The sequence below is a fragment of the Protopterus annectens genome, chromosome 3.part0 (assembly GCF_019279795.1).
Source record: "Protopterus annectens isolate FY-2018-M chromosome 3.part0, PAN1.0, whole genome shotgun sequence".
In the NCBI taxonomy this organism is placed as follows: Eukaryota; Metazoa; Chordata; order Ceratodontiformes; family Protopteridae; genus Protopterus; species Protopterus annectens.
In genome coordinates, this window is record NC_056731.1 from 1,610,068,311 (window position 1) to 1,610,089,780 (window position 21,470).

Below are 21,470 nucleotides of genomic sequence, written 5' to 3' on the forward strand. Positions count from 1 at the left end.
ATATTTAAACATTCTCACTATTAATTTCTTGTTCTCTTCCTTTACCCTCTTCAATATACTATACAAGTTTAAATAAGAATAAGCAACTAGATTCAGTAACCTCAACCTCCCTTCATCTTTACTTGTATACAACACATCTCTTTTAGTCTTGAACCCCATATAAAAGAAAACACCAAATGCACAATTTCCTTTTCATATTGTTGTGGGATCATATAAACATTTGATATATTTGCTATTTTTCCCATTAATACCAATCCCACCATACAAGGCTTTTTCCTGAAAGCTACGCTATACATCCTCTAGAGAAGACATATTTCTTTCATTTCTTTTATCGAACCCTTCCATTGCGTAATAACTGTATAATTTTTCCAAATGTTATCCCTAGAAAAGACATTTCATTAATTAAAAATACACACCCCCAGTTTTCACCATATCACATCATTATTTTTATCCACATTCAAAATCATGTTGTGAACCTTGGCTTCTGATGATTGTTACTGATGAAGCGACACCCTCACCCAATGTGCCAAAATGGTTTGTAAATGGATGGATTCCCATTTCCGTTAAACATCCATTCAGACAAACCAACACCTGCTGCATCCACATTTTGTTCTTAGGAACTATAACTATATCGTATGTGTATGTCAAAACTACTGGAATCACCACCTCCTTTTGCATTACATAGGATCACAGGATCATAGGAAGCTACTAGGCTATTGGCCCTGAGGCCCTTATAAGCCTAGCCAAGAGATTAGCCCAAGTTTAGACAAGTCAGCACTGTCCAGCAGGGACACAGCTGGAATCCCAGGGGTGTATTTTCTGTTTTCCATCCAGTTATCCAGGTTGTGCTTTAAAAGGGATAATGAGGTACTCTGTTTGACATGGAGATGGAGTCTATTCCACAGATAGGGAAGTCTCTGGGACACAAATCTCTCCCACCAACAAGTCCTATTAATGTCACAGACCTGGATGAGGTCACGCTTGTGGGTTACTCGATGGGAGCTTGACTTGCAGATATGCAACAGTCCCATCAAGGCGGGGCTGAGATTGCTTTGCTTGCCAGAGAGAGGTCACCTCTGAGGAATCTGTATAAAACTGAGTAGAGGGACAAAGATTTTAGCCTATCTGTATAGGATAGATGCTTGAGGCCCTGGATTCTCCTGGTGAGGAACCTACGTGGTCTCTCTAGATGCTGCACATACTTTGCAAAGTACATGCCGAAGGGGGCGTTGTACTCAATAATTGGCCTTATAAGGGAAGAATACAGGGATGTTATGACCTCCTTATCCCTGGATGAGATACCCTTACTTATGAGGTGAGCCATGTAGATGGCTTTCAATACAACAGAAGCAACACGGTGGTCAAAAGTCAGGTTGCTATCAACCAGGGTACCCAAATCCCTCATGACTGATTGCATGCTTAGGACATTGTTATTTAATGTGATAATATGCAGGGACGTCACACTCTTCCCCAAAGGGGATGATGATGCATTTTTTGGTATTCAGCTTGAGGCCATGTTTCTGGCACTAGTTATTTGTTTGGGTGAGTCTCTCTCCCACATCATTTGGGGAATTGATGACAGCACCCAGCTTGCAGTCATCTGCAAACTTGCTCAGCCACAGCCCACTGGTTTTGGTCTGCACCTCAGAGAAGTATATCCCGAATAACAGAGGCCCCAAGACTGATCCCTGGGGTACACCATTCGTTAGGAGTCTACTGCTTGAGGTGGCTTCCCCTATTTTGATTAGGTGGGTTCTAATCAGTGAGCCAGTTTGCTACCCATTTGGTAACATATGGATTGATGCCTAGTTGACAGAGTTTATCTATTACGCCAGAGTGGGGAACAGTGTCGAAGGTTTTGGCCAGGTCAAGGTAGGTGGTGTGCACCATCTGCCCCTCGTCCATGGCTTTGGTGACTGTCTCAAAGAAGTCGACCAGATTTAACAGACATGACCTCCCCTTGACAATGCCAAACCTTGTGGGGTCGAGTGTTTGGAGGTTGCCAAAGTCCCTGTTAATAAGCTCCATGATAATCCATTCCATGGCCTTGCAGATCAGGCAAGTTAGGCTGATGGGTTTATACTATCCCGAATCAGTGGATGCTCCACCTTTCTGTAAAGGGATGACAGTGGCTGTTCTCAGGCTTTGGTTGAGTAGGGTGCCTAATGGTGCTGCAAGTTCATGCCTGAGTTAAGGTAGGATGCAGCCTGAGATGTTATTGGGTCCCATGGAGGCTGTATTTTTTGCCTTTGAGAGGGCAGTGATGACCTGCTCCCTAGAGATAAGGGGAGGGGGCAGGTAATGGGGAAGTCCTGATTTACAGATGAAGGGGACAGATGGGTGAAGTTTTTGCTGAATCTGACTGCCAGTAGGTTGGCTATATCTACAGCATTTGTGTGTATGGTGTCCTTGACCAGCAGTTCTGAACAAATCTGGGTGCTTCCTTTGAGATTGCTGACATATGTGAAGAAGGCCTTATGATTGCCTCTAGTAGATGTGGCCAATATGAACTCAAAGTTGGCTTTACAGGGTTTCACTAGTGCTCTTATTTGCTTGTTCAGGCTAAGGAGAGACTGCTTCCAATTGGGCACCTGCACCTTCTTGGCCCTGGACAGCAATGTTTTCCTTTTGTTATATAGTTTATTTATTGCAGATGTCCACCAGACAGGTTTACTCTTCCTTGCGGAGGATGATTTTGTCCTGTCGGGTATTCATGATTCCATGCAGTTATATAAATGCTCTTATAGTACTTTGGTGTAGATTTGAACATTGCTGCCAGTTCCTACAGAGGGGATGGGGGCTGTGAAGCTGTTTATACCATCCCTCAGGAGGTTGTAATCAGTTGTGGAGAAGTTTTTTTTTTTTTGTTTGACCCTAGCTAGAGGTGGGTCAGGGGAGATGGTGACTTTGAAAGTGACCGCTTTATGGTCGGATCTTACCAAGAGGATGATACTGTAGGGGTGCTGCAGTGGTTACTCATGTTGGTTAATACCAAGTCCAAGATATTATCATCTCTTGTGGGGGCATCGACTAGTTGTTCCAAGACATTTGCATTGATAAAATCGAGGAATCTCTGGGCATTTGTGTTCTGGCATGAGTAGTTTTTCGAAACTATGGTTGGGTAGTTAAAGTCGCCCAGGATCAGGGTAAAGGGTTGAATCTTGATAGAATCAAAGAGGTTCAGATAGGTGGAGTGGGCATCTTGAGTCAAATTTGGGGTCTTGTAGCTAGCTATAATTTGAATTTGGGTCTTGTCAACGGTTAACTGCACCTGGAGTGTCTCTTGTGCATCATACTGTTTGAGCAGCCTGGAGGTGTGTGTGTCTTTAATATATATTGAAACTCCACTTCCTTTGGCTTTGCTGCCCACAGTTTGGGGTCTGAATGTATGATAGGATGAGTAACCAGGTAAGGCTGCAGCTTTGAACCAGGTTTTTGTGACTGCACAAATGTCAGCATCTTCCAAGGTTAAAGAATGTTTGCAATGAGTGCAGTTTCATGTTTAGAATCCTAGCATTTAGCACCATGACCTTTAATTTGAATTTTGTTGAAGTTTCTATGTTGGTGGTACCAACTTCATGACTTTTCCTAAAAAAGACACTGTGGGGGCATCTTTAATTTTACAAGCTAGTTCGCTCAATATCACATTCATTACCAAAGCAAACAATATTCAGCTCATGGAACATCCGTGTCTTATAGCACACTTCATGCATATTTGTTTACTCAGCTACCTATTCACTAACACTCTCATTCTACTATTCTGATATACCGGCATAAACACTCGCCTAATTCTGCTACCTTCTATTACCCATTCCGTACTTGTCTGTAACATCCCACAGAGCATTAGGTACTACTGTATCAAATGCCTTGTTTATATCACTTAATGTTAGTTTTACATTCTCCCTTTTACTTATAATGTCATCTACAATTTCTTTCACAACTAGTAACAATTCTTGACAGCCCTTCCCTTTTATACCACACATAGCTTCTTCCATATTACTCATCCTTCCTTCCATTCTCCTCTGCATTATTTTCATAAAATATAAACTATGTTATTTAGTGTGATAGGTCTCCATTTTTTTCCTCACCTTTCTTCCATATAAATGTTAATACCCCACTACGTAACTCTTCATACAAAAACTTCTTTCAACCACTCATTCAGTACATTCACAAAATACTCTGTTTGCCAATCCGCTAATTTATTTTACATTCCATACCCTACACCATCTGGGCCTGATACAGAATCAACATTTACTTTCCTAAATGCTTCACCCAATTCATTAATAATAATCTCTTCATCAAAAATTTCCTTAACTCGTTCTGGATTTTTTTTTTTACTTTGCATTCTCTCTTACTTTCTTCTTTTTACCATTATACATATTTCTACATGCTGCACTAAAATACTCATAATTTGCTCCTTTGTTCCTCTCTTTTTACATGTTTCATTTCCCTCATTATACCAATATCTTCCTTTACAATTTTACTCAAATATGCAGATAACTCCTCCGTTGTATGCAATATTTCTGCCTAAACAGTAATGCCTTAATTTGTTCTCAATTTCTTTTATACATTTCTTTTTCCATATCATAATACTCTCTTGTACCATACTCTAAATTCTTTAACACATTTCTATACATTTCCAGTAATTCACTTTCTCTTCCTTTCTTACATCAACTTGCCATTGAAAAAATATTTTTGTACATCTTTTTTAAATTCAATCCAACATTCAGGCCAGTTGTTATAGAAGTCCTTCTTGGTTATACGATCCTTCTATAACTTGCAATACTTTCCACTCAACAATTTCATCCCAAAATGTTTCATGTATTCTTTTTATTCCTTTCCTATTTTAATGTGTCCCCTTTCTTCCATTACATCCATCTTCTTCTTCTTCTTCTTCTTTCGGCTTTTTCCCGGTTAGGGGTCGCCACAGCGGATCGCCTTGTCCGCACACTGAATGGCAGTGGAGTTTTACGGTGTCGAGTTGCCAGCCCGGCGCCCAACCTTCCACAGAAGGCACACTCACACGCACACCTAGGGCCAATTTAGAGTGTCCAATCCACCTGCAGCATGTCTTTGGGATGTGGGAGGAAACCGGAGCACCCGGAGGAAACCCACGCGACCACAGGGAGGACATGCAGACTCCGCACAGAAGGCACCCCAGCCGAGGATCGAACCCTTCCATTACATCCATCCATGTTGCTAAATGGTCTGAAAATCCCATCAACGCTGTATCACCATCTGCTACCCCCCAAACCTTCTGAAAATACAAAGTAATCAGTTTCAGAACTAAGTGCCCCCTTTTTAAGTCCACTGACTTTTTTTGGTTCCACACAGTTAATTTACCATAGTTTATTACTTCCTGTATTCTTTTTACATATTTGCCTTTCTTTTTACATTTCCCCCTTAAACAACAATTAAAGTCTTCTGAAATTATAATTTTCTTGTTAATCACCACAGTCTAATATTTGATAAAACAGATTATCTCTTTCTTTGTTAGCTATATATGCATATAATGCTATAATTCTATAAACATGTTCTGTCCACCTCATATCCACAACAGTTGTGTGTTAACATTCCCATCCTTACCAATGTTGCATCTAGTATTTTCAAGTCGTTTTCCACCACGTTGTCACTCCAGACCAACATTCACTTCCCAAGTTCCATGCAATATTTCCACCCACCAGTTTTTCTGTTTGCAGTCTTTCTTCACTTGTCAGGAATCTTACATCCTCTAACAGAATAACATCTACATCACATGTAACACACCTTTTCAGTATCCCTATCCTTCCTACAGTGTTAATATCACTTGCATTTACTGAACATACTCTAAAGATGTTGCTTTTCCTTCTTTTTACGTTTAAGGGACATATTTTACATTTTCATTTCTTATTTTTACTCTTTCCCCAAATTAATATATTTTTCCTAGGCTTATGTACAAAGTATCCTTGATCCCCAGAATCAGATTTTTCACTAGCTAGATCTTCAATTACTGGCATCAATCCCCTCAATATTTTATTTCTTCTACAGTTAATTATTCATCTATTTTACCCTGTATCCCAAGCCTCTTGTTCATTATTTACTGTTTGCTCTTGACAATCCATTCAAAAGTGTCTCTCTCTCGCTCTTTTTTCTTGGTGTATGTCTATTCTCCTCAAACTGGTTACACTGTACCTTGTCACACACACTCATTAAATAAGAAAAGTCCCCACAAAAAAGACATAATTTAGGCTGACCTGCATATCTTAATGACCCTCTATCACCATCCAGAAAAATAACAATCAGCAAATGTTTCACTATGACTTTTCACATTTCAAAACAGCTTCCAACCTCCACCCCTCCATTCCTTAAGTTTCTCTTCTCTCTTTCACTGTGTTATCAACAGTTTCACAGACCCTGCATGCATTTTTTTAACATCATCTTTTTCCAGTTCATCAGTTCTAAACTGCAAAGAAACACTTTTTTAATATTTCTTACCAGAAAACAAATACCTGCTCCACTGATAAATTTCCTTTTTGTTACATAGTTCCAAAAATCTCATCATCAGTCAATCAGTTTCAAATGTTAAGTTACAAGTTTCTTTCCAGATATGCAAAAAAAAAAGACCATATTTATTGAGTTTTAAAACCCAGAACAGTTACCAAATTGTCCTGTACACAATATATGTCTATTACAGTGTCATTTTTTGTTCTTAATCTCACAGTTGGTGTCTTCTTTTTAAGAACAGTTTTACTTGCAGTTTGTTGCTGTTCTCCTTTACGCCTGCTGTCACTGGTGCGTATGCGTTAGTTACCGCATTATATGCTGCCAGAAAATCAGACACCTTCACAGTTTGTTGCTGCTTTCCTCTTTTATTTCTGTTATTGCTGTATAATTGTTTTACTACTGCCTTCTCTGCTGCCACATCACTTGGTTCTTTTTCCACATTACTATCCTCAGCATTTCCAAAAATGTTATCTGTCATCTCATCCTATGAAACAACAAAACTGTCACATGGATCATCCTGCTCAATTATTTTTAACAGATCATCATCTGCAAGCCTTCTTGACCCTATTTCTGTTATTTGCACCACTGCAACAGGCTCGCTTATTTCCTTCTCCATGGATACAACTAAAAGCTGCTCATTTGTGGCATCCATCACACAGGAATCTTTGCTTACATTCTGAAGCTCCACACTGAATACATTTTTCTAGAAATATTCACTTTCTTCCTCCAAACTCTTCATAGCTTTCCTCTCTTCCTCCAGCTGCTACTTCCCTTAGGCCTCTTCCTTGCTGCTGTAGGGGCCATTTGGTGCCATATTGGAATTCTAAAGAGTAGGGGAAGTTCCCTAATTTCCTGGCCAAATTTCTCCTAGTAGTATAAATACCACCTCAGGTCACCCCTGAAAAAAGGCCACTAGCATAGTGACACTAACCTGGTCAACAAGGATAAATAAATTGCAGTTTATTGCATTACCTGGTAGATGTTTACGTTTAAAATATTAATCATATTTATGCAATGTGTTTATTGTTCTCATTTCTCTTCAATGTGTATTATACTCTGTACTTCTGTTTTGTATAATACTTTTTTGTTTGAGCATTTCTCTTCATGCCTTCCTTGCCCTCTGAAACTGGGCAACAATCCTGCTGGACAAGACAATCATCAGAATGTATGTAAGAAAAGAAGTAAATAAATAAGACATATTAACAGTTTGTTTTCTGTTTTGAAACAATGTAAACATACACAGCAAAATAAAAGACCAAAAAGCCAGCTCTGTGGCACAGAAAAAAAGAAAAAATTGACTATGTCACAGGTGACCAGAGTTTGACTAGTACCGCTGGTGTCTGTAGGAGATCACTCAAGAAGATGACAATGAGTGGCTCCTGCTGGCTCATTCATCCAGTGGGAGGGAGGCAGCCCTTCCTGGCAATAATGATTGACACCTAATGGAGCACTAGGTGTTCACCAATTTGAGTTCTGAGCCAGTCGAGCTTGTGCTACCATAGTGCATTTGCAATAAGTAGTTGAAGGGGAAACTAGCATGGGGAGGCACACTTCTCATCAGGAGGTAGAGACTGGGGACTCAAAGGAGCCACTGAGGAGTAGGGGGTGTTTCAGAGAAAGTAGACTGCCCTAAGACAAGCAAGTAATGCAGCTCCCTAGCAAATGACTCTTGCTTGGGAATACAGGACTTGTGTACGTTCCCTGGCATGTAAGACTGGGTCTTGCCTACCCTAGTATACTTATCTCCCCTTCTACCAGATCAAAGGAAGCAAATGACTGAAGACAAAAAAAATTGGAGCTTGGTCCTAAGGGAAAAGTGAGCACATGCACGCACACACACACAAATTCAAACATACCTCCAGTTAGTTAACAATTTTAACAAGGTATAGAATGCTGCTAAACAAAAACAATGAAATATTTAAAACTGACTATACAGTCAATCTTTTTTTGGTGCAGAGAATCATATATTCATACATCAACACGGTCCTCTCTTGACAATCATAAAATAATGAATATTAAGTTTATTATTTATGTTGGCTATGTTGTTTTATTAAATGGCTATAAGAAACAACACATACATTTTCATAATTACCGAGTGCTGCATGTGTTTCATACCTTTGTTCATCAGCCACGTCCTGGTTAGTGTTCAGTACAATTCTCCAAAGGTCAGATGCAATTAGTTCTTTCTGATCATTTGCTAGCGTAATGGTGGGGAGCTGCAGCTCACACACTTTGCTCTCAGACAGACTGAACTCTCTGAATGCAACATATGACTGTTGCAACTCATCCCAGTATTCCAGGCTGCATGGTACCTATTGGACACCAGTAAAAGGATGCACTGAACAACATAGTCATCATGGCACATATAAGAAAATAAGTACATTTCATCTAGCTTCTGCACAAAAATCTTGCTAAAATCAATATCCGGGTTCAATTGCAAAAAACACTTTTTTTTCCCCTTTGTGATTCTAATAACTACCGTAGTATTTTTTATCTTATGGTTGTACTGTATAACTTGCTAAGATTTCAAGCTTCTTAACAATATAATTTGCTCTTGTTCTAGTTATAAACAGCAAAAGTAGATCCAAGTGCCAATGCTGCCAAAATGCTCCATGCTTTGTCCTTTTTATTTAATCTTGGGAACAAGTAAAATCGAACAGTACAAATGTCCAAATTCAGGATTAGCTACAATTCTTAGTCAGGGTTACGTGACTTGTGCAGAGATGCACACACATACAAGTGGGAACATCATTAATTACAACCACAACAAATGACTCTCTGTAACACAAACAAGTGAATAAGTAGGGTTAATCTGCATTTGTATGTTGCTCTGTAGTCAAATCTTTTGCTGCCTGAACTTCAGGAACATGGAGTGCAATTGGACTACCAAACCTGTTTCAAGAAGTGATCTTATCTAAACTTCTATAGGACCACATCTAGTCCACTTTGTTCAATGAGCCCCAAAGTTCTGTGCTGCTCTAGTTAGAATCATAACTATTTCTACAGAATTGAAAGTTGTGTACTTACTGCACAAACAACTTGCCAGATGTCTTTGCAATACCTCAAAATCTTCAATTGTCCAACATCAGGTCTGGACACTTGCTCCACTGAGATCAAACTGGAGAATTCTTGTCTAATACATCATGAAAGGAATGGGAAATATAGTGGCTTCCATGCATCCTAAAGCTCTGAGAAATGTGACTGTCAACACAGAAGTGACTTGGCAAATCCTGGAAACTACCGGCATAACAGGGGATCTAGCTGGCAAATGACTGGCCTTCCAAAGAAGGGCATCCAATGTACATCCCATAAAGATGAATGGTATGTGATGGCTGCAAGGTTCATTGTAATTCCCAAGGTCTGCAACTGCTAAAGGAGAGAAACCAAAGCCATTATCTAGTTCTTTAAAATCAGAGTGGAAAAAAGACAGTCCTTCTGGCATGGGAAGATCTTGGCACCCTTCCGCCTCTTGTTCACTGCAACTGTGGTCACATACTTTGAGGCAAAGAACAGTATGACATAAAAAAGACTCATTAGAGGGATAAGTTCCTAACTCAACATATTCCTGGCTTATGGAATAAGTTACTACTAAAGGTCAAGCACTGTATTACTTTGACAGTCAAGTTAGTCCCGATGATTGAATGGGCAGACCTAAATTTACATCATGGTTATCATGTAAGGTGATGCTTGATTTGGAAGGTGGCCACTACTAAGTACTCAAAGGATGGCCAAAACTTTGTGTCTACCTAAAGCCATATATGGCTAGACTGCTGTCCCTGTGATCACTTGTCAAATATTGTTTCTATGTACCTATCACCCAGCAAGGTGCAGCTGTGGGATCTGACAGCCTCCTGCAGAACCTTCTCTAAAGCAAAGGGAGAAGATTTTTGACACCTCCCATTTCTTGCATGAACTACAATATTCCCACAAACCCCAAGTTTGAGGAATGGAAAAGGGGAATTAGCCTTGCCCCCTATTTTTATTCCATCTTTGGAGACTCCAAAGGAGAGACAATGTGCTTCTATCTTCCACAACCTCTTAGTGTGCCATCTCAGCAGGGACTGTCAAAACAGGATTATGTAGATGCAGAATGAACTTGGACTCCTTAAGGCACTTTTCCTGGAGGGCTTCAAGCCTTCAGTCCTGGTGCTGAGAAGGTCTCAGACACAAGCTGGAAACACTCTCTAAATAATGCCAGTAATGGAGTTGGCACTCAGTGTAGCCTTTGCAGCACAGGCTGCAAAATCAACACACAAACTGTATTTAATGCCTGCACCAACACTGAGGTCATTAGCACAAGAAGCTCAGCACTAACCTACAAAGAAACCAAGGCAGATGGAAAGTCAGCATTGCGCCTCTTTCTAGTGTAACTGGTGATGCCAATGCTCTCAGACCCAAAGGTTTAATGGCTGTGTCCGAGTTCTCAACCCTACAGCCACAGGTGTTTGAGACAGTCTATATCACAGGCAATAATGTTGACACCACTGGCACCAATGGCAGCACTGTAAATGAAATAAAAAGCCCTGTCAGTGTCAAGTTGTACAAGGAACCAGACAGTCTCAAGCCTATCTGTGTTTGAACAGGACCCAAAGAGACAGCCCTCAAGAGAGAAGGGTAACAATATCCTGAAAAGCCCCAGAATGGGGGAAAGGGAGCAAGATAAGAGTTAAATCAATCTGCACCTGTAGCAGTGCCTTGTAGAGCTTAAAGCAGTCAGTCAAGGGAAACAGACCCGTAGAAATAAATAGAATAAAAAGGTCTGGCAAACGAGGGACTACAAAGGGAAGCCCTGTAAAGTCCAGCTTAGAGAAAGACAAAACACAATCCTTCTCACTTGAGTATATAGTCTAAAGACCCCAGCCTCAGAAGAAGATTATCTTTTCTACCGTCTACCGATTTAGACGATTTGTTCAGATCTGCAGTGATTAGGCTTCCCCGCTGGACCACAAACCCTGGAAAATAGTCTTTTTTTTAATGTTTAATGAGCACACTTTTATCACAATCTTTCTTTAAGGCAATCTGCAACCAAGCAAACTACATACTTCATGTATTTGTTACACTGCCAAAACATTTTTTAAAACCAGAAGCTTTGTCCACAATTAGAATTACAACAGCCATACAGTCCAATTTCTCAATATCACACACAAAATCATAATCTAAAAGTTAATAAATAAAACCAGTAACCAAATTTTTTTTTTTTTTTTTTTTTAAGTAACACAGACCCAAATCAATAAAAAGTAACCACTTGGAATGAAGAAAAAAGGACAATGTCAAAAGGAGACTACATGAGTAACCGTTCAAGAATATGGGAGCGCATGAAGAAATCTCAGCAACAGCTATATTGCTGAGGTGAAATTAGCAAGCAGAAGAAGGGGATGGGGGGAGGGAGACCAGGAAGGTATGAATTTAGTTAGGATCAGGAAGGGGGAGGGGGTTGTGTAAAGGTAGATGGGTGAGTACAGGACAGGCATTAAAAACCCACAAGTAACCAGGCAAGATCTCTTTTCAACAGCAAAGCAGAACACCCACCCTTCCTTGTAAAAGCAGGAAGAGGTGTAGATAGCACAAGACAAGTAGTAGTTTCAACATTATGTTTCGTGAACTTGAGAATACGCTATATAAACTTTATAGACTAACTTGGCAGAGGCGTCATCTGGAAGCATGTCTTCATTTTAAGTTGATTCCCAGAGGCATGAGAGTACTAGTCATGCCTTCCTATGGCGAAACTCATCCCGAACTACTGCGGAAATGGCAACAATTGAACCTTGATCTGGGGTTCAATTATATTAAGCTTTTGATTGAGCATTTCTTACCCATTGAGAAGGATCTCCATCTACAAGCTGAATCTTTGAGCAAAGACATTTCCACTACCTTTAAGGAGGAAAGTTTTCAGCAGAGGTTGGATAGTATGTTTACTCAAGTGTTCGCATATGGTGATAAGTTACAGCAATTGAAAACACGTAAATTACACAGAGACCATAATGACTTTGCCAATAATAATGTATTTTCTTGGCCGAAATATATTGAAACTCGGAACAAAGAACATGCTGTTCCCTCTATAGACATGAATTCTAGCCAAGGACTCTCCCTTAATCAAAGTTATGCTTCAACATTAATGAATGGTAGTTCCACCTTAAGTGAAACAGCTGCTACATCTACTTTACCGTCGGCGTCTCCTTCTTTGACGCACATGCATAATAATACCATCAGAGACACTCCTCCCTGCAATCAGCAAGCGCTGGCCCAGAAAGATGAAAATGTACGAGGAGCTAAACCAAAAGTTAAACATGGCAACATTGAGGGTTTTTTACCGCTTCCGCTGAAATTTCGGCGGAATTATCAAAGCAGGTCAAGAAGCAGAGGGCGCACCAAGAGGAAGTTTTCAGGGGAAGAAATGGTATCGCACAACAGGAACCGGAGAAGGGAACAACAGACTTAGTATTTAATCTATCTAAACGGACTCTTACAAAGACTGACTATATCCTTTTGAATAAGGGTTTATCCTTCATTCCAGCCCAGGTTAGTAATATAAGTGAAGTTCTCACTGACCTGCGGCTGTTTGTACGTAAAATTAACTTAAGATGTATGTTTAACAACAAACCACAGTATAATACCTGCAATCAGGATTGCATTGAGAGATTCAGAAAGAAAAGTGTTTTCACACCTACATTAACACCTGTTACTGAATGCTTTATTAAAACCTGTGAATTTGATTTCTATAGTTATTTTAACAACACAAGGAAAACTAATTTATATTCTAACTTGTCTCACATTGAATGGGAATCTCTTTATGCTTTACAGCATGATAAAGGAATTTCTATTAGACCTGCAGATAAAGGGGGTGGGGTGGTAATTTTGGATTATACTGCCTATAATACTTCTATGCTTACGATGTTGAGTGAAACGGACACATATAAAGAGATTTGTGACAGTGATCTTACAAAAATCATTTTTTCTGTACATCAAGAACTCTATGACTTCTTGATGTGCAGGCAACTAGACCAAGAATTATATCAGTATTTGTTGATAGAACAACCTAAAATTCCCTACATAAAAGGATTACCAAAGATACACAAAGGGATAATCCCACCACCTTTAAGACCTATAGTAGTGGGGGAAGGGTGGGTCACTGAGACAATGTCTGTTTTTATTGAGAAGAAACTTAGACCTATTATTAATGGGATAGATTCAATTTTGAAAGACACCTATGAATTATTAGAAGCCTTAGACAATCTTGGAGATGGTATTTTTAGAGAAACTATTCTCATTACTATGGATATGAAGAACCTATTTACATCCATTCCCAACGGGTATGGTTCTGAAGCCATTAGAAATATTTTACTTAAATATGATTGTTATAACAATGATGAGAAAATTCTGTTGAATGCCATCTTAGACCTCATATTAAATAACAACGTTTTCAGATATGACAAGAAGCTATACTTGCAACAATGGGGGGTGGCCATGGGCACCCCCTGTGCAAATAGCTATGCAAACCTTGTCGTATATCACTGGGAGTGCATGCACTTGTTTAAACACACTTATTTCAAGAAGGTACTTCTATACAAAAGGTTCGTAGATGACATACTTATCCTATGGAATGGAACCATAAATGAGTTCCTGGCTATGATAGATGACTTAGAAAGGACGACATCTTTCTTCAGATTTACATTTGAATATTCATTGAACAACATAAATTTTCTAGATATAACCATCACCAAGAATGAGTATGGAAAATTGGATCATACCATCTACAGAAAATCGTGTTGGAAGAACACCCTGTTAGAATTTACTAGTATGCACCCCAGACATATATTTCCGAACATTGTTAAAAGTCAATTTTTGAGGGTCAACAAATTGTGTAACAAGCAAGAAGATAGAAATGAACAAGTAGATAGGTTAAATAATATGTTCATAGAAAGAAACTATAATGAACAATTAATACAACAGGCTAAAGCATCAATAATAGGTACCCCCACCCCCCATATATCTAGTAAGGCTTATGGTGAGACACACATTTTGCCTAAGTTATCAAAAGAGGTTATACCTTTCTTGACAAGATATACTAGTGATAATGGTAACATCACAAGTATTATTCAGAAGAACTGGGGTATATTGCTCACTAATAGTGAAATTAAAATATGGTGGGAACAAAACCCAGGTTTCTATACACAAACAGCAAGAACCTTAAGAGATTATTATGCATTGAGAAATTAGAATGTGAGATGAATAAAGTTGATACTAAGTTACAGAAGAACCTAGTAGGGGAATCATGTCACAAGCAGAAAACAGGAACTTTTCCATGTAATCGATGCAATATGTGTGTACATATTTCGAAAGAGACAGGCTTTACACATCCTGAACTAAATGTTAAGTTTGAACCTAGATTTAGAGCTACATGCATCAGCTCTAATTTGATCTATTTAGCTAATTGTTTGAACTGTGATGCATTCTACATTGGGATGACCACAAGACCCCTAAAGGAGCGCATTTACAATCATATTCATGATATTAAAAAGAAAGACCCAAAAAGCGCTTTAAGCAAACATATCTTGAATAACACAGAACATAGCTTTAGCTTCAGGGCATTGCAATTGGTACATCCCAATGGTAGGAAGGTGATACTTTTAATGATCTTGAAAATATAGAGCTACAATGGATCTTAAAATTTAAAGCACATCATACCCCAGGTCTTAATCAGTATGTGAGCCTTAGATCAGTCTTGAAGAAAAGAAGTCTGAAATAATAGTTTGTCTTCCCATAACATATTACTGGTGTTTCTACAAAATGTTCAGTGGTAACATCTGAATGAATTTTATGGCTGATTTAACCAAATGGTTACTTTTTTCAGGGATTCTCCTATTGGATTTACTCTAATAGTAGTATTCCAAACTCCTGAATATAAAATTTTTTCAATTTTTTCCCTGAAACATAAGATGTAGTTTATATGATAAGTTATGAACTTTTGATATCAATGTTCATTATTTTTCAAATATTTCTAACAGATTCTCTGTTCATCAACTTTGATGGTACATGTATTTCTTACCTATATGTGCATATTGCTATTGTAAAATTTTTAATAAGATACAGTATACTTGAATAATTTTTTCATGCACTATATAATAGGGTGTTTTAACATCAAACTGTTTTCTGTCTTCAGAAATCAGATATTGAATATTGTGACTATTTTAATATATATTACTAGTAAATTTTATATCAGTCTGGTACTCAGTTTTCATACCTAAGTAAGAAATGTTATATAAATAAAACAATTAATGACAAATACTCTATTTACAAGACATATAGATTATACTAGATAGATCAAATAGTTTGACATAGTTATATATACACTTTAATATAATAGAATAATATATATTTGATATATGTTTCTGAAATAGGATATATTTTTATTATTATTGTTTTCCTTTTTTGGTTTTGACATAGTACATATATATCCAAATATTTCTTTGGTTGGTTATGTTTGATGATTAATTGATAAATAATACTAATAGTTCATATATACATATGACACCATAATAGGTATAAAGGTGACTACCTATAAACTTATAATTCATATATTTAATCATGTTTTACAAGTTTTTATAAATAGTTTTAACATCAAATAAACATAGATTATTGGCTCCATTGACGGACTGTTTCTATTGAATCAAACGCTTCTTCTAAGTGTTAATGATTGACGCTTATAGCGAATGCAGTTTATACTAAATGTTGTTCAGCACTTTGAATGCGATTCTGCTCTATCATGTAAACACAACATATGAACGGATATGAGTGATGATATCTATTAAGAGAACCATTTGATTCTCGTATTTCTACTGTTTTACCAAATAGTTTTTTATAAATAATCGTTTTATTTGATCTTATGTTTGCATACATATTTTAGCTTGAGCATGTAATCCAGTTAGATTTTTTAGATGCTGTCTTAATATCGATTAATTGTCTATTATATTTAAACTATATATATTTTGGATTTTCTGTTTTTGTATAATGTTGGGTTACTGATGATTTGTTGTGTCCTTTATATAAAGGACATATTTGAAATGTTTAAAAGTTTTGAAAATGAAGCTGCTGTCTTTGCAGCAATAGGAAATGCATTTTTGACTTTTGTTGAATGGTAAGAGCTGCTTTGAATATCTAATGACATACTTTGCCTAGCCAATTAGGCTATTTAATTATTGAATGATTGGTTAGAAGCACTATATAAGAACTATCATGTTTAAACTGAATTTAGATCTGAAGAAGCGTACATTGTGTACGAGAAAGCGCTCATCATTCCTGTTCTTTTTTTTGGTTGTAATAAAGAAGTGTTTTATCTGCTACACCATCGTGGAGTTCCTCATTCCTGTTTTCTCTACCGTTCAAGAATATGGGAGCGCATGAAGAAATCTCAGCAACAGCTATATTGCTGAGGTGAAATTAGCAAGCAGAAGAAGGGGATGGGGGGAGGGAGACCAGGAAGGTATGAATTTAGTTAGGATCAGGAAGGGGGAGGGGGTTGTGTAAAGGTAGATGGGTGAGTACAGGACAGGCATTAAAAACCCACAAGTAACCAGGCAAGATCTCTTTTCAACAGCAAAGCAGAACACCCACCCTTCCTTGTAAAAGCAGGAAGAGGTGTAGATAGCACAAGACAAGTAGTAGCAAATGTTGACTGATAAGAGTAGGTAGGTGCTTGCTGACCCATAAAGGTGATTGCACTACAGGTCAGGAAGGAATTTACTGTTTTCTCCCATTGAGGTTTTGGATTTTTGCCTTCCCCGGCAAGTGGCAAGTAGGGTAGGTAGGAGTCACAGTTGTGAAGGGCAGACTTGGAAAACTAAAACTGCAAAGGACTATGCTTGGCCTGGAGAGGGGTACATCTTTGGACAGCTTGGCCCTTCTCTGGGTGGGCTGCCCTATGGAGTAACAGGTAGGCTGGGCACCACAGCCTGGGCTCCTGCAAGTGGCAGACCCCCTTCAGCCACTGGTATTTGGCGGAAAGGTAATGGGGACAGTCGGTGTTTGGATGTAGATCCATTCAGCCACTGGTGTTGGTTGAGCATTTACTGGGACTATGGTGGTATATTATGGCCTGGTTGATTGGATATGACTTTTTTTCCAAGTTCTGCCATTTGCATACATCTAAATATTCTTGGTTTGCATTGACTGGACTGGCATTGACTTATGATCTGGCGCTGCTTTAATACCTAATTTGACTGACATAATAAATACATGGCTGCAGGCATTTCTTCAAACAAGTGTGTGGTGATTTGCAAAATGATGTACATGCTTATTTTCATCCAAGGCAATAAAGTTGAAAAGTTCTAGAAGCAGCAAATGTAGAACAACTGGTGAATAAGTGATCCTGTACAAAACAGTACTTAAAAAAGTGCAAAAAAATATTTGTGAAAGAGAAGCCTGTGGCCGTTTGTATTTTGCGAGCAAGATAAGCAGAAAATAGGATCACAACAAAGATGGCGATAAGCATGGCCTTATAGGTAAAGGGTTGGTGTTGAACTCTAAGAAAGTTTTACCCCTGCCGAACAGATTGACAGCTGGAGCTTCGTCACTAGTGGTTCAGGAGGCTGAACCAGACTATGTCAGACTACTTGTCACCTTCACAGATTACTGTAAATCTTCAGTAATGTTAAGAGCTTGGACTTCAGATTTCACTAGTTTTTCAATGGTTATTTTACTTCCCTGACTGATACTTAATATATGAGTGCAGCTTGACCTTGTATTCTGAGAAGACTCAAGGCATACATTATATGCAATCAATGTCTGACTCTGTTGGAGTTTGAAAATTAGAAAAGAAGCCAGGAAGGTAATTAAATCTGTGTGTGCGTGTGTGCGTGTGCGTGTGTGTGTGTGTGTGTGTGTGTGTGCATGTGTGTGTGCGTGCGCATGTGTGTGTATACCTCTCAACCTCTTAGAGCAAGAAATCTGGACAAAGCCATAAATAAAAGTGGGACAAAGGCCCAAAAAATAGGGACAATTTTTAAATATTGCTCTTACAAACTTAGAAAGTTGATAGAATAACAGGTTTTGCATTAGCATGGATTTCCTGAAGGGTATGAAGTCTGAAACACAAATGTCTGTAATTATTTTCTAACTTTGGTTTTTAATGATTTGCCATTAATTTGCCTGAAAACAATTTTATGAAAAATGGACCAAAAATATGAAGCAAAAATCAGGACATTCTGCAAAAATCTGTACAGTTGAGAGGTATGTAGTGTGTGTGTGTGTGTGTGTGTGTGTGTGTGTGTGTGTGTGTGTGTGTGTGTATCTGGGCTTATGCTGCCAAGTTATACAGCTATTGACATGCTTTCTCCATTGCATGCTAGCACTGAATACATCTATACTTTTATTTCCTGCTTTGAGTAATCTTTTTTTGTTCTTGTGCTTTCTGGCATCCTGGATTTAATTGGTAGTTTGATCTGAGAGACAGACAAATTACTGCATGTAATGGGTAACTTTTAGCAACTGAACTTCAGATTTCACTTGCTTTTCATGAAGTTATTTTGCTTCCTTGAGTGATACTTAACACACACAGTGTAGCTTGGCCTTGTTTTCTGATAAGATTTGAGCCCTCCATCACATGTACTCAGTGCTCGAGTCTCTGATGAAGTTTTAAAATAAAAAAAGAAGCCATGAAAGTAATTTACATTTCTTTAAACCTATATATATATATATATATATATATATATATATATATATATATATATATATATATATATATGGGATCACTATATAATCTCGAAATGTTGGAATATCGAATTCCAAAATCTCAAGACTATATAGCCGACAGTTTTGTACCTACCATAAATGTAGATGTTCGAGTGCTAATACAGCTGCAGTCATAACAGATGGGTTCTCCTGCCGTCAGGCGGGTCCTCGGTCGGCCGAATTCCAAAGTCTAGGTCCGGTGTCGGTTGTCGTCGCTTCTTCCCTGACGTCAGTGCGACAGGGGTATAAAAGAACCAGCCGACGCCATTTCCTTCAGTTTTTCTTGCCCCAGATGTCAGGTGCCCCCAGAAGGAAGGCAATACATACATTTGTGTAATAAAGCAATGCCATATTATCAAAATACAGTAGTTGCAAGCAAATATACCATAAATGAATACCCCAATCAGGTTGTATGAGGAGGTGTTAGCCAATAGGCCTGTCCCAAGAGGGGAAGGAGGGAGGGAAACCTGGACTGCAGCTGTATTAGCACTCGAACATCTACATTTATGGTAGGTACAAAACTGTACTATGTTCATCGTGCATACAGCTGCAGTCATAACAGATGGGTAGAATCCCAAAGCTAAGAAAGGGGTGGTAGGCACTAGGTGGAACTAGGAGGAGCCAGGATGCCCTGCAAGACTGCAGTGGCAAAGCCTGCTCTAGTTTTGGAGCATAATGGTAGGTGGTAGTGCTTGGAGAAGGTATGCACAGAACTCCAAGTGGCTGCTTCCAAAATATCTTTGGTAGGAACTCCTCTGAGGAAAGCTGCAGGGGTAGCTGTGGCCCTTGTGGAGTGAGATCTGATACCTGCAGGTACAGTTTTGCCATGAAAATAGTAACAAAAGCATATGCAGTGGGCTATCCATTTTGAGATTGTCTGTTTGGAAATTGGCTTCCCTTGAGCTCCTATAGCATAGGACACAAGGAGCTGTTCTGATTTTCTGAAAGGCTTTGTTCTGTCCAAATAATAACGCAGCTGTCTGTGGATGTCCAAGGAATGTAGTAGTCTCTCCCCTTTGTTTTGAGGATTAGGGTAAAAGGTAGGTAAGTGTATAGCCTGATTCAAAGCTACCCTGGATACCACCTTTGGCATAAAGGACGGGTTGGTTCGTAAGGAAACTCTGTCCTGATGGAAGATGATAAAAGGCTGCACAGCCATGAGGGCTTGTAGTTCCGATACCCTACGAGCTGAGGTGATAGCCAGAAGGAAAGCTGTTTTCCAGGACAAATATTGCAAATCTGTTGAGGCAGTTGGCTCAACAGGAGGCAAGGTCAACTTTTCTAGAATAAAATTGAGGTCCCAAGCAGGTATTGGTTGTTTCCTTGGGAGTTTTATATTCTTAGCCCCTCTGAGGAACTGTCTTAAGAGGGGGTGAGAGAATAAAGGTGGATCAGTGTTGTATTCTGCAGAAATGGCTGAGGCATGGATTTTGATGGAGGAGAATGAAAGTCCACTGCTTAGCAGCTCAGCTAGATACTGTAATATTTGAGGTAAATTCAGTTTTCCAGGATTCTGGCCCTTTTTCTCATTCCAGGCACAAAACCGTTTCCATTTTGCGGAGTAAGCTTTTCTAGTAGAAGGCCTTCTGGCCTCCAAAATGACATCCTGCACCTCCTTGGAGAGTAGGGTCTGTTGTGATGTTAAGGAATCTTCCATGCAGCCAGATTGAGTGTTTTCAGCTGACTGTGAACAGCTTTGTAGCTGTGCTGAGTCAGAAGAAGAGGCATTAGAGGAAGGGTCCATGGAGGGGAATTTGTCAGGCTCCTCAGGAGTGGGTACCAGTGTTGTCTTGGCCAGTCTGGAGCAATGAGAATCATCTTTGGTCTGTCTGCTCTGGTTTTTAATAGAACTTTGGGCAGCAGAGGAAGAGGTGGAAAGGCATAAACTGTCATTGTTGTCCAACTGAAAGAGAGAGCGTCCACTCTCCAGGCCTTTGGATGAAAATTCCTTGAGCAGAATTTTGTCAATTGGTGATTTTTGTGGGAGGCAAAGAGATCTATGTCTGGCCTTCCCCATGCTTGAATTATCTCTGTAAAAACTTGAGGATGCAACTTCCATTCGTGTGGATCTGTCATATTTCTGCTTAGGTTGTCTGCCAGCATGTTTTCCTTGCCTGGCAAGTACTGTGCTTGAAGTTCGATTTGTAATTCCAGAGCCATGTTCCAAAGTGACATGGCCAGCCTGCATAGGGGGTATGAATGGGTTCCTCCCTGTTTGTATATGTACCACATTACTGTGGTGTTGTCTGTCCTTATCAATA

At 39.0% G+C, this 21,470-nt stretch overlaps 1 protein-coding gene across 1 annotated transcript in view; it reads right to left on the reverse strand.

Annotated features, from left to right (window-relative positions):
* Nucleotides 1-21,470, reverse strand: part of VPS13B (vacuolar protein sorting 13 homolog B) — a 5,424,989-nt gene that overhangs the window by 813,569 nt on the left and 4,589,950 nt on the right. The window contains exon 40 of the mRNA XM_044065647.1: nucleotides 8,599-8,795. Within this exon, the coding sequence (XP_043921582.1) occupies nucleotides 8,599-8,795 (197 nt within the window). The remainder of the gene's footprint in view (nucleotides 1-8,598; nucleotides 8,796-21,470) is intronic.